Source organism: Monodelphis domestica, chromosome 2 (genome assembly GCF_027887165.1).
Source record: "Monodelphis domestica isolate mMonDom1 chromosome 2, mMonDom1.pri, whole genome shotgun sequence".
Lineage (NCBI taxonomy): Eukaryota > Metazoa > Chordata > Mammalia > Didelphimorphia > Didelphidae > Monodelphis > Monodelphis domestica.
This window is the reverse complement of record NC_077228.1, coordinates 64,134,644-64,162,563: the sequence shown is the minus strand read 5'-3', so window position 1 is coordinate 64,162,563 and position 27,920 is coordinate 64,134,644. Positions and strand designations below refer to the sequence as shown.

Genomic DNA, 27,920 nt, shown 5'->3' with positions numbered 1-27,920 from the left:
GTATCTATAAAAGTTTATAAGATTAAAAAATTAATATCCAAATGCTCCAAGTGTTATATTTAATAAGATTTATTAATAATTACTAAAATCAAAAGCTAGAGTAAAAAGGAAACTGACTCAGCCACAGTCTTGAGAGAAGAGAGCAAGAGGTGGAGTTATACACAACTATATGCAATACGCAAACACACAAGCTGGGGATGAAAGAGGAAAGGGATGCTGGGAGATGTAATTCAAAGGTATGAAATTTCTATTTATACAAGCTCAACACAGGAGAAGCCAGGTCCAACTCAAGCTAGACGAACTCCTTGGTGCCCTGTTAGTCAATACATTCTCCCAACTAAGCCTGTTTCCTTATAAAGACAAGAAGTGTTATATCCAACCAAATCAATGCTATATCCTTGCTAACTAGTCTTTCCATGCTATTGTTCAGTAAATTCCTTTTGTTAAATGTTATATGGTCTGCGAATGTCTTGTTTCCTATTAGTCTCTAGCCTGAACCACCAGTACAAGTTAGGTCTCTTTCAAAAAACCAGAACTTAATATTTGTCATTCATTTCCTAAGGATGTATGCCAGCAGTAAGACTTCTGTGTCTTTTCTGCCTATATAAATAGGATTAAAGGAACAGGGGTGGAGAAGAATGGGGAAGGAAAGGATCCATTTGAGAAGCTGAAGAATCTTTCGATCTTGGGGTGAAAGGGATCTCAGAAGGCAACTAGTCTGACTCAAACCAGAAAAAAGAATCTCTTCTATGTATTATTTCTGGCAAGTGATTGTATGACCTTCAGCAGAAGACTTGAAGTAAGAAGGGATTCATTGATACTACCAATTATTATGCTGGTGATAATTAACATTTATATAGCACACCAATTTTTTATTTATATATTTTATATGTAATAAATACAAATATGACATATATTTGTATTATTCATATAGCTTGCCAAGTATTTTGCATGCCTTATCTCCTATGAGTCTCACAACAATCCTATGAAGTACCTTCTGAGTCATTCCATTCCACTTTTAGATAGGACTCATTGAAAGGAAATTACTATATTGAGACAAAAATCTCTGGCTATATAACTTCTATTCCCTTGGTCCTGATTTTGTCCTCTGGGACCAAAGAGAATAAGGCTAATCCCTCTTCCATGTCCTTCTTCAAATATGCAAAGGTATGTGCCACATGTCTCCTACATCTCATCTTCAGGCTAAACATGAGTTTCTTCAAATAGACCTCTTGAGGGATGGCTTTGAGTTTCTTCACAGTCCTTGAATGCATGTCAAGATTGTCCCATTCCTACCTACAATGGGATAAACCACTGCAAAACTGAACCTACTTTAGAAAAAGATGAGCAGGGCAGGAGGCAATCTCATCACCTCCCTCAAGTTGGGTACCATACTTCCCTTAATTCAGTCCAAGCTGGAATTAACTTTCATGGCTCCTACTTTATCCTGTTAAAAAAAAAAAAAACCAAAACATGTTTTATTGATACACTCACTCTCAATGTAGTCATCTTGTCCTCAAAATCCCCACCCCCAACATTGGAAATTAAAACCAAATCAGTAGAGTAAAAACCAGCTAAAACAGTAATTAAGTCTGGTAGAGCATGTAATATTCCACTTCTGTGGCTTACCATTTCTTAACAGAGATGCATGATTTAATATCAGTCATCTGGAACCAACATTGCTGTCATTGTTTAGTATTAACTTCATATATATTATTTTTTTAACTCTTACATTCTGTCTTAGAATCAATACTAAGTATTGGTTTCAATGTAGAAAAGCAGTAAGGGCTAGGCAAGTATGTTTAAGTGACTTGCCCAGGGTCACCCAGTTAGGAAATGTCAGAGGTGAGATTTGAACCTAGGTCCTACTGACTCTAAGCCTAGCGCTCTATTTACTAAGCTGCCTGGCAGCCCCTTAATATAAATTATTGTAGTCTTTATGCATAGTTTTCTATTTCTGTTTGTCTTCTCATACTTCTCTGAAATCCTCACAGTTACCTTATAGTCAAATAATATTCAACCTCCCTAATATGCATGATCAATTTAGCTATTACTCAATTTATGATTATGTACTTTATTTACAAATTTTTTTCTGCTACAAAAATATTAATGTGATTATTTTGGTATTTATCAATCTCAACTTTTGTCATTAATTTCCTTGGGATATATACCAGTTGTGAGATCACTGTGTCTTTTCTGCCTCAGTTCCCTTATCTGTAAAATAGGGGTAATAGCACCTTACAGGATTGTTATAAAGATCAAATAAGAAAACATATAAACCCTGTGAACCTTAAAGCACTATATAAATATTAGCTATTATAATATATAGCAGATATTTACTGAACTTTACATGATTTGCTCTCAGTACAAAGTATTGCTTTGAATATTTTTGTATTAATGAGACTTTATTTTTTGTTGGCGTATATGCCGAGTAGTAAAAATACTGGGTCAAAAGAACTATTTGTAATTATATGAGAAAAAACCCATTAAACTATTTACATAGTTTAGTGACTTTTCTTGCATAATTCCAAATAGTTTTTTAGAATGGATGGATCAAATCAGATCTCCATTTAGCATGTCTCACTCTTCCTGTCTCCCCAGAGCTTCTCCAGCATTGACTATTTCCGTCCTTTGTCACCTTTGCCAGTTTGGTGGATGTGAACTGGTACTTAAAGTTTTCATTTGCATTTTTCTTGTTTTTAGTGGTTCAGAATATTGTTTTCCTATGTTCGGTGAGAGTTTGAATTTTTTTTGAAGAGTGTTTGTTCATATCCTTTGACCTGGATTCTGGAGAGGGAACTGTGGCCCTGGCATATGTAGTGACACCAACAATGGTCACCATATCACTTTCCATATCTATCCCCATTAATCCTTTAGAAGTCCATTCAGGTGCCATACTAAGGTAGCATTACCACCAACTCTACTATGTCTCCAGTTTTCAGCCTAGTCTTTGTCTTCAGCCAAGACAAGCAAAGCTTCAGTGGCTCATTATGATCATGGAAAGACCCTGGAAAATACCTTTTTCTATGAATTCATGGCAGCAATAAAATGCTATGTGAATGTAGATGGAGAAAAGTCCTTTAATTATCAACTAGAAGAATAAGGGAGGATTTCATGGAGGAGGTGATATTTGAGTCAGCTTTTAAAGAATAGGTTGAAATTCAACAGTTGAAAAGGAAAAGGGAAGGCATACCAGGAATAGAAAACGGCATGAACATGGAGGCAAGAAAGTGCAGAATGTGTTCAAGAAATAGCAAGTGTCCAGTCTGCATTCTGAAGAGCAATATGAGATAAGGTCAGAAAGATAAGGAGTTACCAGATTATGGAGGAATTTGGATACCAGGCCAATGGATGTGAACTTTCTTCCACTGGTGATATCTTTTGATTCATGCATAAATTGGATTTAAGTGAGACAAAACATCATTTAACCTTACTCTCTCTCTTCCAAAGTTATCAAAGTCCAGTGAAAAGACAAAATTCTAGACAACTGCTGATGGCTCAGGATGCAATGGATGATCTTGACTTCTTCAATGTCTAACCAAGCTCTACGTGCTTCATAATGCCTGCTTTAGCCATCTTCATGACCACTGGGATAAATTGTTCCATCTGACCATTCCACCTGGGGAAGTCTTCACATACCTAGGGTTGACACCTCCCCTAAACTCACCCACCAATGGGTTTGAGGTCTATTGGTCACCCTCAGCTTGGTATAGCCTACCTACTGAGATAGTGTACCATTACTGGGCTGCTATATATGCTACAGCTTCTTGGAGTCACAGGTTAGATCTGAGTGGAAGGAAAACACTGAAGGAAGAAAACTATCCTGAAAAGGGTTTGGCAAGCCTCACGCCAGAGGTAGTAGTCTTCCCTGAATACACTATACACCCTCAAAATATATATACAGTGCTAAGTTAGGGACCTGGGAAAAGTCTCTTAGAGAAGGTGAGATTCTAGCTTTCTCAAAGGAAGCCAGGGAAGCTAGGATTCAGAGAGTAGGAGAGAGATCATTGCAGGCATAACAAATAGCGAGTGGAAAATGTACAGAGTTGAGTGATATAAGTATGAGGAACAACAAGTAGGCTGAAATGTATGGAGGGAACTTTTATTTTCATTTTTTCATTTTTATTTTATTTGTTTTCATTTTTTCATTAAATGAGGACTGGAAAGATAGGGAGGGGCTAGGCTATGAAGGGTTTAAAATGCTAAATAATATTTCATATTTAATCCTGTAAGTAATTAAAGTTTATTGAGTTGGTGGGGCTTGGGGGAATATGATGTGGTTAGGTATGTGCTTTAGGAAAATTATTTTTTCTTAGAAATATTTTAGTGGATGCTGGGTTAATACCCCAAAGAGATAATAAGGAAAAAGATTTGTACAAAAATATTTATAGCTACACTCTTTGTGGTGGCAAAAAAATTGGAAAATGAGGGGATGCCCATTGATTGGGGAATGGCTGAACAAATCATGGTATCTGTTGGTGATGGAATACTATTGTGCTCAAAGGGCTAATGAACTGGAGGAATTCCATGGGGACTGGAATGACCTCCAGAAATTGAGGCAGAGTGAGAAGAGCAGAACCAGGAAAACTTTGTACACAGAGGCTGATACACTGTGGTACAATCGAATATAATAGACTTCTCTACTAGCAGCAATGCAATGATCCAGGATAATTCTGGGGGTTTTAGGAGAAAGAATGCTATCCTCATTCAAAGAAAGAACTGTGGGAGCAGAAACAGAGAAGAAAAACAACTGTTTGATCACATGGGTCGAGGGGATATGGTTGGGGATGCAGTATTTGCATCCTAATGCAAATACTAATAATATGGAAATAGGTCTTGATCAATGACACATGTAAAACCCAGTGGAATTGCTCAATGAATGTGGGAGGGCAGTGGGAGGAAGGAAGGGAAAGAATATGATTCATGTAACTGTAGAAAAATATTCTAAATTAATTAATTAAATAAACTTAAAAATATTTTAGCGGGAAAGTATAATTATGATTTATGTGTAAATATTATGTTTGTTTTGAATTTCCAAGAAATATTTTGATTCAGATTAATTAGTGGCATTTTGTTCTTGGAAATGTAACTGGTGAGAATTCATGGACCATAGTGTTAGTGGGACTAGTCATCTACAGAGGTTCCCCCTAAACCCTGAGTGTTAGAGTAGTAGTAATGTGGTCACCCTCTGAGGAGGAGCCATCCAAACCTGGGGAAGGATCTGCAAGTAGAATGAGCCAGTCCAGCCTAGACTAGAGAGAGAAAGATAGCCTGTGGAGAGTTAGCATGGGTACCATGTTTGGGTTGCATAGGCAAAGCAATACAAAATAAGTTCAAAAAAGATGGCATTAACAGCTGCTGTGAAATGGTGAAACCAGGAAAGACTCTTAGGAGGTGGTACCTGAATTGTTTTGAATAAAGCTGAGGATTCTTTAAGGTGAGAATAGAAATTAAAGTGTGAAAAAATTAGTCAAAAGGAGGGAATTCCTGCTTCCCTTCCAAGGTAACAGAGAAGAGTGGGATATATTATATTTGGATTTAAAGAAAGAGCAAAGCAAAATAGATACTCCTAATTTGAGAAACATTTAATAGCGTATGGGTTTGGTTTTTTAAGACTGAAGAAGTTGGAGTAAAAGGAAGGAAAATCAAAGCTGAAGTCTGTCTAGACAAAGTCAAAGTGATCCAAGAAGAAAAGCAGGTTAGGCAAGAATAAAGGCATTACCTACAGACCTCTTAAGAGTAGAAAAGAAAAGTGATAGTTAGATTTAAGGGAAATATTGCAACAGTGTTGAAAGAGAAATTGAGAATCATGGATGAGTGCTTTATTCAACTATTTCAATGACAAGAAAAAGTAGAGAGAAAAAAGAAAGAATGTGAGTTAATGCTAGAGTACCAAGAGATTTAAAAAAAAGAGAGACAACTAACACTACTAAAGATGAACTGCATGAATTCTATAGAAATGCCTAGAATAAAATAAAAGTACAATATACATGATGTAGCCACAAACATGGAAAAATTGCTTAGTGTTGGATTAACTTAAGAGAAGTCAGTCAACAGATATATCCAAGGGGGAAAATGAGAAGAATAATTATGTTTAGATTGCAAAAAAAAAGCCTTATTAGACAAATCATGATTTTCTCCTTAAAGCAGACATGTGGTAGTCCTAAGCTGATAAAAATGCCATTAGATGATTCAGCATGTGTAAAGACATAAACAGGAGAAATGAGGGGAAGTGCCCAAAGTATGAAGGCGGCCAATGGGCTACTGGGGATTCTTCCCCCCTACAGCATCCCTTGGAAGTAGTCATTCAGCCTTTGCTTAAGCATCTCTAGTTAGGGACAGCTGGTGGCTCTGTGGACAGAGATCCAGCCCTAGAGACAAGAGATCCTGTGTTCAAATCCAGCCTCAGATGCTTCCTAGTTGTATGACCCTGGGCAAGTCGCTTAACTCTTACCATTCCTTTGCCTCGGAATGGCTTCTTCATATTGATTCTAAAACAGAAGCAAGGGTTAAAAAAACCTCCAAGTAAGAGGAACTACAATTACATTTCATGGAAGGCAATTTCAAACCTTTGAATCTATAGTTCTAATTATTTGCAATTCTTGCTTTACATTGAGCTAAAATATGCCTCCCTCAAATCCCATTTCTCTATGCAACTCCACTGTGTCTTTTGTTCTTCACACTGAATGTTCATGGTTTGGTCAAGTGATCCTCATGAAATTTAGCTATCGTTTCCATGCAGATAACTCACAGATCTATATATTTAACCCCAGTCTCTCCCCTGAGCTTCAGTTCCACATCACCAATTGTCTGAGTGGATATAATTATCCAAGAAACAACACTTCAACTCAGTTTGTCCCAAACTAAATTCATCCCCTATCCCTTCCCCAGACTCTTATTCCAGATTTCTCTATTTCTGTCAGAGAACTTTCCCCTTCTTTCAGTCTCCCAGATTCAGAACCTCAATTTTGTCCTGTATTCTTTACATTCCCTCACCATGCAGACCCAACCATTTTACAGATCTCGCCATTTCTACCTTCCAACATCAGATCTCTTTCCTGACACAACTGCCCCTTTAGTTCACACCATCATCATTTCTTGGCTAGATTATTGCTACAGCCCCATAATTGGTCTCATGGTCCCAAATTTCTCCCCACTCCAGACCATCGTAGGCACTGTTGCCAAAGTGATTTTCTTTAAATAAAGATCTGATCATGTCACTCCTTAACTCCAGTACTTCTAGGATAATATATAGCCTCCCCTGCTCAGCTTTTGAAGTCCTACCTACATAACCAAACCCGAATCTTTCTTTCTGGTCTCATTGGACATCACTTCTCATATGCTCTGTGAAAGTCCAAGTGGCTTTCTCTATGCCCCTCACACCCTACTTCTCCCATCTCCAAATGGTTGCATTGGTGGTCTCACATGCCTGGAACACATTTTCTCCTTAACTCCATTTTAAAGTTTCCCTCTACCTTTAAGACACAGACCAAGTAATATCAGCTGCATTAAGCCTTTCCTGATCTCCCCACTTGCTGGTGTACTCCCTACCAAATTACTTTGTTTTTCATTACTTTGTATAGATTTATGCTTATTAATTTTATATTTATTCTCTAAAAGCCCTTACCTTCTGGCTTAGAATCAAAACTAAGAATTGATTATAAGACAGAAGAGGGGTATGGGATAAGCCAATGGAGATAAGTGACTTGCCCAGGGTCACACAACTAAGTCCTGTCTGAGGACAGATTTTAACCTAAGTCCTCCCAACTCCAGACCTGTCTTTATTCACTGAGCCACCTAACTGCCCCTTTCTCTATGTATTTTTACATATACTCACTTCTCCTTCATTACAATGTAAAATCATTACAAGTAAAGAATGGTTTATTCTTTGTATCTGTACCTCCAGCATTTAGCCCAGGATCTGGTAAATAATAAGAGCTTAACAAATACTGGATTGATTAATTACTATGGCATGAACTTGAGGCCATTTACCATCCTGGTTACCTTCCTTTGAATTTCTCTCTCCTTATAAAAGTCCTTCTTAAGCTATGACACCCAGATCTATATAAAATACTTCACATATTTTCTAACATCAAATAAAGACATTACCACCTTTTTATTCCTGGAAGATATGTTTCCCATAGTGCAGCCCAATATTACTTTAGCTCTTTATTTTGTGGATGCTACATTACACAGTCCACCAAAAGTCTTTTTTGCGATGAATTGCTGTCTATGCCTCTCCAATGTTATACATGTGTCCAATGATTCATACCTAAAAGGAGCTTAATAAATGTTTATTTGTGCAGTTAACTTTCTAGACTTTCTCATTTTCCTCCTTATTCCCAAATACTTCTCATTATCTTCATATCCTTATCTATCCTTCATATTCATCTCTTTGGATTCAGTCTAATGCCCTAGCCTAGAGGTATCAAACTTGTGGGATATTGACTGCAAATACCCTTCCAAATTCCCTAGTTGTGCCGGAACCAAATTAAGATATAATTGGGAAATGTTGAGAAAAATAAATAAAAGTACAATCCAACATAGAGGACATTAATTTGTGGTTTTCTAAGTCAATATTTGGCCCTGCCTGCAGGGAAGGATCTGTTCCTATTTGAGTTTGACATTAATGCCTATCAAAATCTTTCTGTGTCCTGTCTTCCAATGCATTTATTTATCTCCCCACTCATCAGATTTGTAACTAACAGAAATCTCATAACAAGGCTAAGCAGCAGGAGATCTAACCCAGATTCCTGGAGAGAATATTCCACTGAAAACTTCTTTCTGGCCCTAAACATTCAATAGCTACTCTTTGAGTCCAATACTTCAACCAGTTCCAAATCCTTAGAATTGTACTATTATTCTAGTCCTGGTGGTTGAGAAAAATGATAAAGCTGTTTGGAAATGACCAAATAAAAATTAAAAAAAAAGAAAAAAGAAAAATGATAAAGCTATGGCTAAAAATATGGGAGATCAAGTGGACAATGGTGGCACAAACAGGAATAATATAGTCAGAAGGACTACTGTGGAGGGAAGACTGAGGAACAGAGAATGAGCCCAGCTTGATACAAACTAAGTTTGTGGTTCTAGAGGGGCATTTAGATTGTGATTTTTTAAAAGAAGTTAAGAGATTCAGGTGTGAAGTCCCGAATAGAGTTTGGATTTGGTATAGAAGTTTGAGAACCCTCTGCCTAGGAATGGGCACCGAAGCTCTGAAAGTGCCCGAGATTGCCAAGGGAGACAGTATAAAGAAAGCAAAGTGAACTAAGAACACCTCTTTGGGGAATTCCGACATATGGAATGAAGAGAATTGGCAATCAGTGAAAATGAAGGAGCTGATAAAGAGACAAAAAGGAAGGGGAGAGAGGATGAGAAGAAATATTGATGTGGTCACTGGATCCATGAGAAAATGTAGAAGAACCACTGAAAGAAGGAGAGAAAGCCAAAGGGAATCTAAGGTTGGGACTTTACTGAGTTAACAATGGTTTCTCAGGCTGCCCTTAAACTTAGAGGTTTAGATAGGGTTCTGGTCCTGCTATGATTACTTTCTTTCCTCCACTGAATTTTCCCCATCTTTTAAATAAATCAATAAATAAACCTCAGCCTGATCCCGCCATCTTCTCAAGTTATTATTCTATAACTTTTTTCCCTTTCAACCCAAACTCCTAGAGGAAAGAATATCTATTTTTTTCTACCATAACTTCCTCACTCAGTTCCTTGCAATCAACATTATGATCTCATGACCCGATGAAAACTATTCTCTTCAAGATTAATAACAACTTCATAATTGCTATATCCAAAGACCATTTCTCAGTCCTCACCTTCTTTGACAATATTTTAGCTTTTTACACTATTGATTACTTTCTCCTAAAGGAGCTCTCCTCCTTTGACATCCTTGATAGCACTCTCTGAGGATTCTCTTTTTACCTTTCTAAATTCTCCTTTTAGGAGCCCCTAGTTGGATTTATCTCCCATCTCTTGAAGAAAAGTGCTGCCTAATTCTCTGTCCTTAGGCTTGTTTTTTTTTTCTCTTCTCCCTACAATCTTTCCCTTGGTGATCACATCAGTTGTTCAAGTTATAATCTTTATGAATATGAATTCCAAATCTACATGTACCATTCTACTCTTTCTCTTGAAGCCCAGTCCTGCATTGCCAATTGTCTGCTAGACATCTCCATTTGGATATCCCATGAATATCTCAAACTTAACAAATCCAAAATAGAGCTCATCATCTTTCTTCCCTTCCTGTAACTTCTATAAACTTCCCTTTCTCTGTAGAGGTCACTAAATCATCCTTTCAGTCACCCAGATTTGCATATCATCTTTGACTTCTCTTTGTACTTCACCTTCCATATCTAATTAATTCCTTCAGCATCTCCCTCAGAAATATCCTTCTCTCCACACACTTGGCTACCATCTTTTCTTAGACCTCTATCACTTTATACCTATACTTTTTTCTTTTAACTTAAAAAAATTCTTTTTCAATTACATGTACAAACAATTTTCAACAATTGTTATCTGACGTTTTGTGATTCAGATTTTCTCTTTCCCGCCTTTCCTCTCCACCTAGGGAGTAAGTAGTCTGATGTAGTTTATACCATTGCTATCATGCAATACATATTTCTATATCCTCATGCCATGAAATAAGATACATATCACATGTAAAATTAAAAAACTCATGAAGGAGGGTATGGGAAAATTAAAGCACTATTGGGAGAACTATGAACTGATACAACCATTCTGGAGAGCAATATGGAACCACATCCAAAGGGTCATAAAATTATGCATACCCTAAAGTGTTAGGATTTATATACTGGATTTGTATCCCAAAGAGATCAGAGATTAGGGAAAAGGACCGACTTGTTCAAAAATATTTTAGCAACTCTTTTTGTAGCAGCAAATAATTGGAAACTGAGGGTGCCCATTAATTGGGGAATAGTTGAACAAGTTATAGAATATGATTGTAACGGAAAACTATTGTGCCATAAGAAATGATAAACAAGATGAGTTCAGGAAAACTGGAAAGATATAGAAATTGATGCAAAGTAAAATGAGCAGAACCAGGAAAACAGTGCATACATTAACAGAAATATTATAGGATGATCACCTGTGAAGGCCTAAACTATTATCAGCAAAGCAAGGTTCCAAGATAACCTCAAGGGACTCATGATAAAAAAAAACTCACTATCCATAGTCAAGGAATCTATTTGCAGATCAAAGCATGTCATCCTTTAATTTATTCCCTTAAGACTTTTTAATTGTATGTTATGGTATCTTTAATCATGACATGGAGAATAAAAAATATATTGCATGAAAATACTCACATAACCTTTATCAGACTATTTACCACTTTGGGGCAAAGGGGGAGGGAGAGAAAAAATCTGAATTGTAAAATGTCAGAAGTCTATTATCAAAAATTGTTTCTATACATGTAATTTTTTTAAATAAAAATTTTTAAATTAAAATCAATTTTAAAACTCATGAAGAAAATTAAGTGAAAAATTCCATTACGACCATATACCACAATTTGTTCAACCTTTCCCCAATTAATAGACATCTCCTCGGTTTCAATTCTTTGCCACTACAAAATGGCTGCTAAAATATTTTTATGTAAATATATCCATTTCCCCTATTTCTGATCTCTTTGGTTTACAGACCCAGTAGTGGTATTGCTGGGTCAAATTTCATTTTTAGTTTAGTTTAGTTTAGTTGTTTAGTTTAGTTTAGTTTAGTTTAGTTTAGTTTAGTTTTATGGTTCTTGGACATGATTCCAGTTAGCTCTCCAGAATGGTTGTATCAGTTCACAGTTCCACTAACAGGTATTAATATCCCAATTTTTCCACGTTCCCTCCAATATTATTATTTTCCAACTTATTAAAGAAGGGATCAACACTTCTGTGATATCAAGAACATCAAGGAGGGCTGAGGCTTAATAACCAGGATGTTGAAGAGAAGGAAGGAAGAGAAACGCAACAGTGATGCCAGCCTGAAGCCAGCATTTTATACTACTGAATGCCAGGAAGCAGGAGTGGGGATGGTGTTGACCAGCTGGATGCTGTGCTCCTTTCATCAGACTTAGTAGAGTGTTGCATCCTCCTACCAACCCATATAGCCCTGGTGTTATGTCCTGATGTTCCATTTTGCTTTCTCTGTTCTTTTAGATTCTGAGTGTCCTAGACCATGGAAACAGTTAAAGTTGTATTATTTTTGGCACATAATTCCATGATGGAGAAGTCTGAGAGGTTATGGGAATCAGAGAAACTGTCTAATCATTCATTTCATTGATCATGTCCTTTCTCACATAATCTATCTCAGAAATGGGTGCACCAACAAACTACTCTTGTATTTAAAAGCCAAATCTAATCTGTGATAGGAAAAGGACATAGACTATGTGACCCTATTGCTGACTATTTGCATACTTGACCAAGACTCTCCAAAGCTAGAGGATGCCCCACTGAGGTGCATTAAATAAGGAAGAATTTTTGGCACACTGGTGAGCCTAGCTAAGAATTCCCCAGAGGGAGGTGTTATAGGAGGCAGAAAAGCCTTAGATGTCTACACAGAGACTGAAATCTTGGAGCAGTCATCAGTCCTGGTGATTTAGGGTTACGGCTAGATATTTTCCCCAAAAGTCTTATTAGGAAGTAGGAAATTTTATTCCTGAAACTGCCTGAAAGAATGTTTTTCTGAGCTCTCACTTATGTATTGGAAAGCATACTATGCCAACCTAGCCAAGAGAGGAATCGTTACATTAGTACATGGGGAAAATGGAGATATGCAGTGGGGAGCTTGTTGAAGAAATACATTGAATGAGTGGGACAAGGTCAGAGAAAGACTGCCATGGATCAGGATCATAAATATTTAACCTCAGTGTGGCTTTTTCTCAGTGTCTGGGAGAATGTTAAAATCATAATTGGGACTCATCATTCAGGTCAATCACGTCACCACTAATGAGGATTTGATGAAAGAAATCAACACACCCTTAACTCAGGTTCTTTAGGGTTTTCTAAACATGTGACTCACTCATACCTGATCCTGCATGGCTTGTTTGGAGGTTGCCATCAGCGACCACACAAATCTATAACGAGATCATAAAAATAGTTTAGGAAAAGTGATGAGGTATTAAGATATATATGTACATATACTTATCTTATATGTATATATTTATATATCATACACAAATATAACAAATATATATTGAATATATTGTGTTATAACTTATATAGTACATATATAGTACATATGTTATATTATTTATAATATACATATTATATATTATGGGCATGTTTTACCCATAAAATTTTTATTTCTATCATATCATGATGAAATACATAACTATGAATAGGGATTTAGTGCAGAGCCTGGCACACAGTAGATTTTAATAAATGTTTCTTGATTAATCAAGACTGGTACCTTCTCGCCCTCTTATAGTCTTGTAGAGATACTTAGACTTTAGTGTCAAACTGAAATAGAAATTAATCATCCTATCTACCTGTAGACATGTCACAGGTAAAAATGTCACAATTTAATATTATCCATTACACGTTATGGGGACAGCTGGGTGGATCAGTGGATACACAGCCTGCCCGGTTGGGATAGTAATAGCAGGGACAGGAATAAATGCCTTTGGCAGTCTTTTTTCGACTTTCAGTAGGTTTAAAGTGTATGGTAGGGATGGGGCAGACGAGTTGCATGGGCTCTGCCTCTGCCAAACACGAATTAGTGGATACACTAAGCCTAGAGTCAGGAAGATCTGAATTTAAATCTAGCCTCAGACATTTGCTAGTTGTGTGACCCTGGGCAAGACCCTTAACCCCCATTTGCCTCAGCTCCTCTCTGTAAAATGGGAACACACTAAAGAAGGAAATGGCAAACCATTCCAGTATCTTTACTAAGAAAATCCCATGGGCTTTTTCCATAAGATCATAGAGTTGGACATGAGTGAATGACTGAAAACCAATATCCTGATACATTGCATTTTGATTCATTTTATTAAACATCTCTCAATGATATCTTATTCTGTTTCAGGAAGCTCTTCCAAGAGTTATGTTGACCCCAAGTTTGATACCTGTAGCCTAGAGTACTGAGTTGTTAAGGGACTTGTCCAAGGTCAAGGTCCCATACAGAAAGAAACCGGGACACACTGAAGTCTGGTTACACCCAGGAAGTAAAAATACAGCCTCCACTGAGTCATAGACCAGCCTGACTAGCTAACTGGGTGACTGGGCAAGCTGGATTATCATAGTTGCCTGTCTGCTTCCTATATACCCCAGAAATCTTGGGAAAGCCCTTGGAACCCTTGTGGAATAGACCTTGCACTCAAAACCATGGCAATGCCCTAGCATGCACAATAAAATCTTTTAAAAATCTAAACAAGATGGTTTTTTTCTCAATTCCATGTAAACAAAGATTCTTAATATTTGTGTTTTAAACTTTTGAGTTCCAAATTCTCTCCTTCCCTTCCCTCCTCCATCTTGAGGCAAGCCATGATGCACAACAAAATCTGATAGCACCTGCAACCTACAAAATTGTATTCCCATTACAGAGTCCCTCCCATGGAGTATTGACTTCCCAGACTAAACAAGCTGCATCAGTCATCACAACTGCCTCTCAGTTTCTGTCAAAGTAGCACAGCTGTTTGTCCCAACTTGATAGCATTAGGGGAGACAGTAGTGAGAGTGCCAGAGGTGAGAGATGAGTTTGAGGCTCAGAGAGCACAGAGTTAACCTCCATTCCCCTCCACAGAGACATCCACATTCCTTTTGATTGACTGTCCCAAGTGCCACACCCTGGTGGGAAGGGTCAATTGTCAAGGCTATAGGTGCTGGGAAATGCCTGAGCATCTGACCGCTACATTTCAAGATCCCCTTTCCTTATTGCCCGGCACTATTTATTACTCTGGACAATCATTTAACCCTAACTTGTCCCTGTTTTCTCATGTATGAAATAAGTACACTGAATTTAACTCTAAAATTCTCTTCTGATCAGTTCTATTCTACTTCATTCTTCAGCCTGTTTTTCCTGTTTTCTTGACTGAATTAAGTTAGAATCACACAATTTTACATCATTTCCAGTGGATCAATAGGATATTTTTTGCCATTACCCACTCAATAAATTCTGCAAGGTAAAAAAAAAGCCATAAATGTTGTTAAGGTACATTTGGCTTCTGATGCCCCAAATAATAGCTGAATTTGAGGCAGTTAAAGATTTGTTCAGGAGGCAGGTAGGTGGCTCAGTGGATAGAGCACTAGACCTGGAGTCAGGAAGACCTGAGCCCAAATAGGACACTTCCTAGGTGTATGACTCTGAGCAAGTCACTTAGCCTCTGCTTTCCTTAAGTCACTGGAGAAGGAATTGGCAAACCACTCCAATATGTTTGCCAAGAAAACCCCATGGGCAGTATTGGCCATAGAGTCATAAAGACTCAAATGTGACTGAATGACTGAACAATAATAGCAAGAGATTCATTCTTCCACATCGTACTTATTGGCCCCACCAGACCCAAATGATATGAATGTTTTGGGGAATTTGTGAGTAACACCTATTCTCCAAGTCTTGCTGGAAGCAAAGAGGAGGGGTGAGGCACACCCTCTCCTGCCTGTATAGGCACCTTGTCCTGGGACTTTCACAAAGAGTTATGTTGGTATAGCAACAGCTTGATTGTTCAGTTGTGTCTAGCAGTTTTGAAGCCCCTAGAGACACAATGGTTGTGCATGATGTCACAATGACTGTGTAGGCTATTCCAGGTCACACATTTGAGAAACAGGATGGAAAGTCACTTGTGGGCTGAGTTGACCTTTACAGATATAGCTTGAAATTCTTATGATAATTTTTCCTATTGTAGGAGCACAACTGGCTTATGTTTGTGAAACAGCTCACCCATTCAGTGGTCATGACTTGGAAAAGAATCAATAGATTTGAGTCTACTACTGACTAACCAAGGGAATTGCTTGAGGAAGTTTATATAAAATACTAAGATTGCATCTATCTTATTCCTCAAATCATTGACCGCAGTGCCTTGCACATAATAGATGCTGAAAGATATGTTATCCTGGTGAATGAATGAGATCTCAAGGGAGTAAATGATCTTGAGTCTCTCCCTGTGCCTCCATTTTTCCATCTGTGAACTAGGCAAAATTTGTTGTGCCCTCAACCTATCTCATAGAGGTATTGTAAAGATCAGTGACATAATGGAAATTTCTAGTTACATAAATGTGAAAGATAGTGACTTGATTTGTGCAGTTTTTGATAGAGATATCAAAAACAACAACAAGAATGAGGTTTATCATTCATACAGCTCCTTAAGCTTTATAAAGTATTTTATATACATGATCTTATTTGATCCTAACAACAACTCTAATAAGATGGATGCTATTATTACCTTTATTTTACAGATGAGGACACAGACTGAGAGAGCTTAAATGATTGTACAGGCTCACCAAAGCTAGAATCAGAGCAGAATTCAAACTTATGTCTTCTTGAATCCATATTTGCCATGATAACCACAATGGTTCAAACAATAGCCAATTTTCTATAAAGCTATGACTACATTTTACTAAATCACATGGCTTCTACTGTGACCAAAGTTCAAACTGGGCTGATGAAACACAATTCCAATATCCTCAAGAAAATCAATCTATAGATGCCACATAACCTTTATGAAGAATCATGACTAGGAATTAGTGAAAGAAAAAAAAGAGATGGGGAACAGAGACAGAGAGGAGAGAGAGGGAGAGATAGAGATAGAAAGAGTAAAATAGGAAGAGAGAAGATGAGAAATAGAGAAAGGGAGAAAGGGAGGGGGCAGGGAGCGAGAGGGAGAGAGAGAGAGAGAGAGAGACAGAGAGAGAGAGAGAGAAGAGAAGAGAGAGAGAGAAGAGAAGAGAAGAGAGAGAGAGAGAGAGAGAGAGGAGAGAGAGAGAGAGAGAGAGAGAGAGAGAGAGAGAGAGAGAGAGAGAGAGAGAGAGAGAGAGAGAGAGAGAGAGAGAGAGAGAGAGAGAGAGAGAGAGAGAGAGAGAGAGGGAGAGATTAGTTTGAGTTTGTGGGGAACAGAGTGAAACTGTTTCAGGGGACAGTTTGCCTTTCTGAGACTTTTATTTCCTCACTTCAAAAACAGGATATTGGAGCAGATAATTTATAAGATTCCTCCCAGCCCTAAAATGCCACTGTTCTCTGAAATTGGCAGTCTTTTTTTTCTAGATACCCAGTGTGAATTCGCCTGTGTAGGGGACAAATGAATGATTATCATCTAGGCTGAAAGAAAATATTAAAATTTTTTAAATTGTTCCTGTTACAGAGAAGTTTAAGAATTGCTATGCTACCCATTGTCATCTCTATCCATCATGCTTAAGAAACTGAATTTTGTTCCTTGGTAGGTAGCTGGCTAAGGTTCTTAGAGTTTTCCCATTCATCTTTGTAATAATATTTAGAGGAGAGAATACAAGGTCACAGTGAGTTTATTGTTTGTTAATCACAAAAAAGGCAGCCACATCGCCAATAATGACACATAAGTAGCAGAAAAAAGGGCAGCTAAGAAGGTCAGCGGACAGAGCGCCAAACCTGGAGATGGGAAGTCCTGGATTGAAATCTGACCTCTTAACATTTTCTAGCTGTATGACCCTGGGCAAGTCATTTAACCCCACTTGCCTAGCTCTTCCACCCTTTTGCCTTGGAACTGATAGTTAGCATTAATTTTTTTAAGTAGCAGAAAAATAACCATCTAGTAAATGTATGATTGGCTAAGGAGACAGGTGGGTTATATAATGAAAATGACAGACACCTCTTGGATAGCCCAACAGCTAAGTCAGTGCCCACAAAGAAAAAAAAAACTAAGAGGAAGGTTTCTAGCATTTAAGGTAGATCCTCTGTGGAGAACTTACATGAAGATTGGCACAGGATAAGAAGGCATACTAGGACTAGAAATAACACCTTCAGAAAGAACAGTCACAACAAGACTATCATAGGCTCAGTGGCATCTTGATGTATTTATTATCTGAATAGTTGTCATGTGGAAGAAAATTCCCAAAGGTGGAACTAGGACTGATACAGACAGGAAAGCAGATTTTTATTCAACATAGTGAGTTTTTTAATAATTAGGGCCAGCTAGGTGGTACAACAGATAGAGCACCATGTCTGGAGTCAAGAAGACCTGTGAACCTCTCTTGGAGAGTCATTTAGTGACTATTTGGCTGACAATTCCTAATGTTTGGGTCTGTTTGTTGTTGATGTTGCCCTTCTCTCTGACAGGGTGAAGAGGCAAATACAGACCAGGGACAGAGCTCCAATTCCATAGCACAGATCTGCTTATTGTTCAAGGGGCTCATCTCCGGAGCATCTTGGCCAGAGCCCTCAGCTGTGATCCTGGGATCCTTAGCTTTCTCTAGCCTTTTTTCTCACCACTCCCTTCTGTATGGACTTTGACCAAACTGGACTATTCACTCAACTCTCCTTTTGACTCTATTTTCGGTGATTTCCCTTCTCCTTGTCTTTACTCATCTTTACTCCCTCTGCCTGGAATGTCTTCTCCATGTTTTAGCTTTTTGAAAACTCTCTGCAATTTACTGACCCTGTTTAAATGAAAATTCCCCACCACCATCCCCCTATACACACACGTGTATAGACCTTAGAGCTGGAGAGATCTTAGAGAACATTCTGTAGAACCGTATACAGATGAGGGAACAGAATCCCACGATGGTGAAGTAGTTGCCCAAGGTCACACAGCTAATTAATGGCAGATTAGAGACTTGAACTCTGGTTCCCTTCCTCCCAGTCTCTCATATTAGGGTTATTTGAGAGAATAGGTGTCCTAATCCTCTATTAGTTTGTGGCCACCATCAAGTAAGGCATAATGGAATGAGTTAGAAAGCTTAGATTCAAATCACATCTTAGCTTATGTGATGCAGGACAAGCCACTTCATGTGGAGGGCAGCATCCTATTTCCTTTTTGTAAAATGAGGGGTTGGGACTAGATCTCAGCAAGCCACAATAGCAGAGGCATAGTAATCCCTCAAAGAAATGCTTGTTGACTTGATCTGAGAGGACCACAAAAGCCCTTTTCACTTCTAAATCATCTAGGATGCTCTTTGGCAAAATAAGGGAGGTAGAGATGATGACCTAAGATACTTTCCAATTCTAAATTCCTATGATCCTCTTCTTAGGGGTTGGGTCTTATTTATCTGTGCTCCCCTCCCCTAATAACTAGCACTGGGGCCTCTGCATGCTTCATAAAGGTTTGTTAATATTTCTTTGATGGTTAGATGAAAACTAGAGCCTGGAAAGGTATATGAGCCCCTCTTTTAGGGAAAAGGATAAATCCTGTCCCTGACTTCTTCCTTCTATCTTTCCCAAGGGTGAAACCAATGAGAGATAACTTCTGAAGCCCAAGCAGCTCTGGAGTAGCCTCTTCCTTCCTTAAAGGGAAGTTACCCTCCTCAGAACAACAGCAGGAGAATCCCGTCCTCTGCCTCTTACCACTGCCTAACAGGGAAAGGCACAGGACCATCTGGGGTAAGGGAGAAGGGAATAAGCATTTATTAAGCACCTACCATGTACCAGGAACAGTGCTACCGGCTGCTGCCTCCACGAGAAGTATCTGAGAAGTTAAGTGACTGGTACAGTCCCTATCATGTTGCCTCTCCCGTGCAGGGAGATCTTCAGCAAAGCATCTGACCTCTCTGAGTCTCTAGTACCTGATTTGTACAATAAGTTTATTTAACAGTAGCTTGGTCAGCATGGCTTATAATAGGATGGAGGTATCTAAAGAGATGATGGATTATGAAGTACTTCCTAACCCTTAGAGCAATATGTGTATACATGCAAATACAATATACACAGTACATGTGTATGTTTAAAGTGTACATACATACATGTGATGTGTGTATATATACATATAGGCATATAACATGACATCTGAGGGCAATATACACACATGTGTGGGGATAATCCACATGTATGCATCTATACATGTGACACATACACACAAATATGTACAAAGTGATGTATGTACACAAAGCCTCTATAATGTGATGTGTGCAAATATATGTGTATATATAAATTAATAATAGATTGATAATATAAATATAATGATGCACTGTATGGTAGTATTATACACATATGTGAATACATATTGTATGTGTGCAGTATACTCATGCATAAAGTTATTTGTATATAAAGTGATGTGTGTGCAATTCACTGCATGTATGGCACACATGTGCATATATGTGCATATATGTGACAGGATGCATATATACATAAAGTTGTGTGTGCATATGTAAAAGTAAGGTTTGTATTGCACACACACAAGTGCATGTATGTGTGTAGACATATAAAAGGGCAGCTAGGTGGCACAGTAGAGTGCCCGGCTTGGAGACAGGAAGACTCCTTTTCCTGAATTTAAATCCAGCTTCAGACACTTGCTAACTATGTGACCTTGGACAAGTCACTTAACCAGGTTTGCCTTAGTTTCCTCATCTGTAAAGGAAATGACAAACCACTCCAGGATCGCTGTCAAGAAAAAAACCCAAATGGGGTCGGGAAGGGTCCGACAGGGCAAGAAATGACTGAACTTACAAATATATAGACAAAAGTGGATGCGTGTGTACACATGTGCCGATAAATATATGAGAATATATCTAGTGATGTGTACACACTCCTGTACACAGTGATGAAGACACGCCCACATGTATATAGAGTTTACATAGATGTGTATACACATATACATACATTAAGCACTATGTGCTTACACATCCATGTGCATAGATGCGTATATAGAGTATATTAGATAGATACAGATAGACACAGAGATAGATGATATAGATAGACAGACAGACAGACAGACAAACAGACAGACAGACAGACAGACAGACAGACAGACAGATAGATAGAGTCCCTTCCCTACGTATTCGCATCTGTATCCTCATAGATAATACGTGTATTAGCTATTACACCACAGAAATCTGCTGGAGTTCCGTCCAAGTGAGGGGCAGCAGCCCAGGACTCTAAACCCTGGAAGGTAGAACCTAGGGACTGGCCCAGCAAGGGGTGGCGGGAGCACGCGCCAGAGCTCCGCTCCCCTCCTACCTCCCGCCCCACTCCCCCCCAGCCCACTCCCCGCGGCGGACAGAGTTCCAATAGATCTTCACCAAGGAGTGAGGACGTTATCCAACGGCGCAGCATTCTCCCGCCTCTGATTTGCTACTTGAAAGAGGGGGCGTGTAGGCACAGGCCAATAGGAAGAGGAGTCGGAAGCCTGCGACCGCTTGTGATTGGCTCTGGAGGGCTGAGGGGGGGTTAGGGGGTGGACTCCCTCAAGTCAGGGTGGCTTTGACAAGTGGGGGCCGCACCAAAGAGAACCGAGTGAGCCACGCGGCAGAGCAGGCGGCTTTGGACCTAGCTGTGGGGACCTGGGGCGGAGTGGCCTGGGTGGGAAGCGGCGCGATCTCGAGTCCATGAGCAGCCGCGGCTGAGCCTCAGTCGGGCCAGAGGAGGAGGAGCGGGAGCAGGAAGGGGTCGGGCCCAAGTCCCCGCCCCGCCACCCTGCGGATGGATGTGCCGGGGCCGGGGTCCCACAGAGCAGCCTCGGCTGCAACGGCGTCGGCGGCCACGGTGCTGCTGCGTACGGCTCGCTTCCCGCGCGAGTGCTGGTTCCTGCCCACGGCCTTGCTGTGCGCCTACGGGTTCTTCGCCAGTCTGAGGCCGTCCGAACCCTTCCTGACCCCCTACCTGCTGAGAAGCGACAAGAACCTCACAGAGAGACAGGTAGCGGCCCCTCGCACCCTCGAGACACTTGGGGCTGGTCGGGAGCACTTGGGCTTGGAGGGAGAAGCGGCGCCCCAGGGCTCGAGGAGTTTCAGTGTCTTTGCTGGCTGGTGTGGGGCCAGGTTCCGTGTGCTCCAGCACGAGCTTTAATTACGCGCTGGCGAGCTGTGGGCCGGGGATTTGGGGGGCACAGGGAAAGGCAGAGGGGGATCCTGCCCTCTGGGAGCTCCCAGGCTAATGGGGGATGGGACGGGCTTGTGTGTACGGGATGGACACAGCAGCCTTGACCCAGCAGGTACCAGGAGGCTGCTAAAAAGGTAAGAACAAGGTCTTCATTTCGAAATATGCAAGGCTCATCCCAGGACTTATGAAAGCACTGTCTGACCTCCCGCAGCATTTCCCTCCTCCCCACACCAAGAGAAGAAAAATCTCCGACTCCCTCCCCCCCCCCCCCCCCCCGCCCCCTTTTACCCTTGTCGGGCTCCAATGATGGAGAAAGCCTAGAGGTGCCTGGTGAAAGAAGGGCCAGCCAGAACTTGACTAATTTTAAATGGGCTCCTCCAGCATCCTAATACCTTTGAGGCCCGAAGCTCAAATCAAATATTTCTGATTTTCCCACTTGATTTTTAAATTAAGTACATTTTATCTTGTGCCCTTCAGGTTGTTCTGAGTGAATCAGTTTGAACTCCCTATTCTTTTCTAAAGCACTTACCTTCTGTTTTAGAATCATTACTAAGTATCAGGGTGAAATAATGACTGGCCCAGCTAGAAAGGTCGAATTTGAACCCTCTAGGCCAGGCACTATCCCTTGTACCACCTAGCTGCTCCTCCTCAGTTAGCCTATATTATAAGCCCCATCAAGAACACAGTGTTTTCTACTCATGTTCCTCACCACCCCCTCCCCCAGCCCAGTTCCAAACACATGATATAGGCTTCCTTGAAATAAGTAGCTCTCTATAGAGTTCCTTAGTAAGTGCAATCAGGAGAAAGATAACCCACCTCAGCCTGATTCTTATGTGTTCTTTAAATTAGCTCATTCATTAAATCCAAATTCCATGGAAATTTTAAAAGGACAGAAATGTAAAGAATACAAAACTTGTAGTCAAAAGCTTTGGGTTCAAGTTTTGCCACAGTGACCTTGGACAAGACACCTACTCTCTGGGCTTCAGTTTCCTGATCTGTAAAATGAGGGAATTGGACTAGAATAGAATCCCGCTAAAGACCTCTCTAGCCCTAAATCTATGCTCCCTTAACATGAATTTATTATAGTACTGTTTTAGTGGGGCACAGTTAATGGGAATGAGGGTCTTGGAGGCTCTCCTCACCAAAACCACCAAATGAATACTAAGGATTTAAAATCTACCCGATTTTCCCCCATCCAGCTCTTCCCCCCCAACCCCTTCCCCCATCCTAGGATGCTATGAGATAATCCTCCCACTTCAGACTAGTTCTTCACTCTTGGCCAGTCACCTCTTAACTAGAGAGTCAGTCACCCAGCACAACAGGTCAGGTCAGGAATGGCACAACTAGGATAATTTGTAGACTGACAGGGTATAATTATTCCCGTTTATCAATGATTTTAATTTTTGATACATCCTTAGGGTCACCAGAATGTGTATTTTGCTGTTTGGCTTTTGGCTTTTTTTTATTTCAGGTATATTTGAGCAGAGGGACTTGAGAAATTAAGAATTCCTTGTCATATCATTGCAGCATGAAGGGAAAATACCCAAATTTAGATAAGACTCAACTTCTACCTTCCTGGAGCATACATCTCACAGGCTATTATTCCTCTGAAGAAAAAAAAAAAGCTATAAAAATCATTGCTCATCTTAACTTTTTTTTAATTACTAAGATGAAAGATGCCCAAATGGAGATAGCACAATAATATGTGTAAACTATTTGCAAACTTTAAGGCACTATATAAATGTATTCTTACTGAAATAGTGTGATAAGATATCAAAAACTTGCAGTTTGCACTTCACTTAAGAAACTTTATAAAATTTCTATTATTATATTGAATGATTCAGATTTTGTGCCCAGTATTAAAAATATTATATGTAAGTATGATTTAAAATAATGTTATATAATATAAATATCATATGATATAGAAATAATTTTAAAATAGTATTATATAGTATAAATCATGTGATATAGAATTATTATTTAAAACATAACATAAATATCAATATTTAAATACTATTTAAAATAATATTGCAATATATAAATATCATGTTATAAAATATAAATTAATATGATGTAAATAATTCTATATTTTATATAAAATAATATGTAAATATCCTATTTTATCATATAATATATAAATATTATTCTTAAAAATAAATAAAGGAGAACCCAAGTCTAAGAAACCTGTTTTGAGTATATGATACTAGATCAAGAGGTGGAACTCCTTTCCTTAGGCCATATAAAATTTTAGCATAGATGGGTTCTTGGAAATTATTTAGCCCAGTCTATTAATTTTACTAGAGAGGAAACAGAGTCCTTTGGAAGCCAAAAGAGCCCAGGAGAGAGGATTTGAACTGAATGCAGCACAGGCTTTCTTTTCCCTTTCCTATCTATGTTATAAGTCATTGTCTAGGGCCATATGCAATTTTGGGTGGGAGAAGCCTTGGAAGTGTCCTAGGCCCCTTCTGTTTCTTTCATGGGAGAGCAGCCATGGGGCCTTACATGGCCGAGATGTGTTGTGGGGTGAGGAGGGAAGCGGTCAGCCCTTCAGGGTGGATCTTTGGATCCCGTGTCCTGGACCCAGGCTGTTCTGTGGTATGCTGTCATGTGCCCAATGTTATCTCAGAGCTTCCCGGGGTAAGCAGGGGATGTTTGGAGTAGAGACTTCCAAATAGCCCTGAGTGCTGGGCCGGCCTGTTTGCTTATTGTGTAAGGAGGGCGCTGGCCCATTGTGGCCCATTGGAGAAGGAAAGGGGCTGCAGGGTTTAGGCCAGCTCCAGCTGGGGGAGGGTGTCCAGAATCCACCAGTCATTTCTGTCACAATTGACCCCTTTAAGGTGCTTTCCCATCTTGGGTTTTTGAATAGCCAATAACTGACAGGAAGCCAGAGCAGTCTGTGCTTTCTCCTTCCCTCTCCCCTATGGAGCCAGTGTGTTGTGATGGCTCCATATGGTCACTCAACCAAAAAATGTTATTTGTCATTTGTCATGATTTGCAAAATCTTGGCAACCTCACCTTAAGAATTAAAGTGAGCCTCTGTTTCTCCCAAGTGGTTACTGGAATGCCAAGGCGGATATTGCAAAATGGAGCCATTGTTACTTTTTTCCAAAAGGGATAAAAAGACAGGATTTACCTGTCATTTCATGAACCTCCAAAAAGGGACCTTTGGACAGACAGGACCTGATCAGAAGCTGTTCAGACCTGACGTTTCCAATGGAATAGTGCCCATTACCTTCAGGAGAGACAGGACTTGGATTCAGATTCTGACTGGTGCTTGCTGGCTAGGGGATCACTGCATCTCTGTGTGCCTCAGGTTCCTGGTATGGAAAAGGAGAGGGTTAGGCCGATTGACCTCTCCTCTCACTTCATCTCAATCTCGGAACCTGTAGAGCATAAGGAATTAATTATCTTTTATAAAATACATTGAGATAACTTTTTAAAAAGACCTATAATTTCATTGGTGTAGGTAGAGAGTGCTCTGTGTCAAACTTTACCAACACAGATCAGCGTCTTTTCTAAAAGCAACTTAAATAGGTTCCTATTTTTGCGAGTCGTTTTCTTTTGTTTTTCCTTTCCAGAAAGACAGACCAATACCTAAAAATGAACCCTAAAACCAAAAAGAAAAAGCTAGTAATGTAGTTTGCCTTAGAGCACAGTGGGGAGAAGGCAAGCTGAGATCCACTGATTTGGGTAAAGTGAGATTTCACTTGGTGTTGTGAATTTTACCTTAGATACTCCCATGAGGAGAAATGAGCCATAAAAAAAAAGAGAGAGAGAGAGAGAGAAAGGAGCTAATGCAACTTGTGTGTTTTTGCCTGGGGAAATTTTCCTCCCACGCTTATCTGAGATTCTGGGTCAGCATTCTAAAGGCAGCTCTTGGTCTGAAGTCATTTCTTCCTGGACACTGAAGGAGACTTTTCTTGGCCAAGCACCTGTAGCAAAGCAGTCATTGTGGGCCCTGAAAAAAGTCTTTTACTCAGTTATTCTATGAATGCCCCCCCCAAAAAAAATTTGCCTTGTTTGTGGATTGCTGAATGAGAAATTCTTCTTGCCTTGGGGGCCCTGATAATTAATAATTTTCTTCTTGGTCAACATAAATTAAAAGTTGCCCATAGTTTTAGATGAGTTCTGTTAAGCTGTTTGGTTACATAGTTGGCTAGATATATTGCTTTTAATCAGCTCTGGCTTTGCATCCCTAACACTGATTGTGTATAATATGAGGGTTAGGTTAAGAAGCTGTTTTTGAAATGATCTTCAGAAGGACATGATCTATTGTCCAAAATCGACCAATTAAAATAAGTCTTTGGGGACAGCCATTACTATATAAACTCTCCAGGTCCTGAAGATAGGAATGGGGGGCACAAAGGGCTTAGGGTGGAATGAATGAGGAGTTCAGAAGGAGCTAAGCAGCCACAAAAACTGAGCAGCAGCTTCACCTCCAGAGCCTTTTCCTCTCTCAGAGTGGTCGGGAGGGTGCCCTTCTTCTTTTACTTGTCTGTATTTTCTGGAGTGAGCAATGTTTTAGTTTTTCATTTGTTGAAATTTCCCTGCTTTGACCTAAACAGTACTTTGATACTTTTCCCCTTTACTCTTTGGCAAGTTTTAAATCTGGGATTGACCAAACAGAGATGGCTTCTGTAAACTAAGGGTGGGTGATCTGCCTAGTGTTTGCTCAGGTGCTGATGAAATTTTGAATAGAATGATTTTTATAACAACATAGGATAATTATGCTTTAGTTTTTATATAGGCCATTTTTTGCAATCATTATTGGCTTTAATTATACCTTGATTTGAGCCATAATTTAGTTATATTTTATAGATGAAGGAACTGAGGTTCCTAAAAGGTTTAAGTAAGAGGAAAGACTGTTCAGGATTTCCAGGCTATTAAGTCACTTCTCAGAAAGAGCCATGATTGTAAGCCAAGGTTCTTGAGTGATGCAGCGAAGGGCACCTGGGTTTAGTCAGAGAATCTCGGCTGGCAACTTGGCTTTGCCACCTATTTATTACCTGTGTAACCCTGGGTGAGGCACTAAGCTTCCTCATCTATAAAATGAGGAGCTAGGACTGAATAGCCTCCAAGAACCTTGTCACATTTCACGGCTTTGGTTAGGGGATGAATTCTTAACCAAATAAGAGAGAGAGACATGATTGTAACGTATGAAATAATTTTCCTTTATGTTAAATTGAAAGTCTTTGCATGAACAAAATCAAAGCAACTAAGTTGAGAAGGGAAATGGTTGAATCTTTGATTCAGTTATCATCAAATATTATTAATAAGGCCCTGATATCCAAGCTATACATAGATAATTGACACATATAGGACAAAAAGCCAGTCTCTGTTAGGTAAGTATTAAAAGGATATGAACAAGAAATATAAATTGTTAATAGTGTTATAATGGGAATTTAAGGGAAGGGAAGGTTTTAAGGATGGGAGCACACACAAGTATATAAATAGTTTTATTATCTAAAAGGGATGGGGATGGTAGGGGATGATGGACCAACTGATTATTTCCCACCCAGATAGTTAACTCAATAAAGTTTCTACTCTAAAATTAATCTAGCTAAACTATAACTAAACTAAAATACTAAAAGTCCAAAAGGAGAGCCCAGATTCTCACAAACTTCCAGAGTCCTTGGTAGGGTCAGACTGAAGAATCCAGTTGTATGGCCCTTACAATGATCCTGGAAAGGGAGGAGATCAGACACAAATCACTTCTGTCCACCAGAGTGAATGGGAAACTCAAACTCAACCTTTTTCTTGAGGATTATCCAAGGCAGGCAGCTTCAAAGATGATTTATTCAGGAAGACTCTCAGACTCACAGCTTCTGTGTCTGAATCCCAGCTTCAGAGAGACAGTTGTTAACTGCCCAACCACTTAGAATCCTGACCCAGCCAGGTCTACAGAATCTTGCTCTGAGGGCTGTCAGTCAACTTTGCAAATTCCCTAGCTACAGTAGTAATATAAAAGCATCTTCTACATC

At 39.5% G+C, this 27,920-nt stretch overlaps 1 protein-coding gene and 1 long non-coding RNA gene across 5 annotated transcripts in view; one reads left to right on the top strand and one right to left on the bottom strand.

Annotated features, from left to right (window-relative positions):
* Positions 1 to 53: 53 nt before the first annotated feature.
* On the bottom strand, positions 54 to 27,838 carry LOC103098971 (uncharacterized). Of its 4 annotated transcripts, none has more exons than XR_008916094.1 (4): positions 27,690 to 27,838; positions 25,172 to 25,322; positions 12,981 to 13,078; positions 54 to 1,447 (listed from the first exon to the last, which is right to left on the bottom strand). It is a non-coding gene; the product is annotated as an uncharacterized LOC103098971 (long non-coding RNA). The 4 variants fall into 4 exon arrangements; XR_008916095.1 differs by having other exon boundaries at positions 13,024 to 13,078; positions 27,690 to 27,835; XR_008916097.1 differs by having other exon boundaries at positions 13,030 to 13,078; positions 27,690 to 27,834.
* Positions 21,274 to 27,920, top strand: part of SLC19A2 (solute carrier family 19 member 2) — a 28,639-nt gene continuing 21,992 nt past the window's right edge. The window contains exon 1 of the mRNA XM_001364588.4: positions 21,274 to 21,756. Within this exon, the coding sequence (XP_001364625.1) occupies positions 21,541 to 21,756 (216 nt within the window). The 5' untranslated portion in view covers positions 21,274 to 21,540. The remainder of the gene's footprint in view (positions 21,757 to 27,920) is intronic.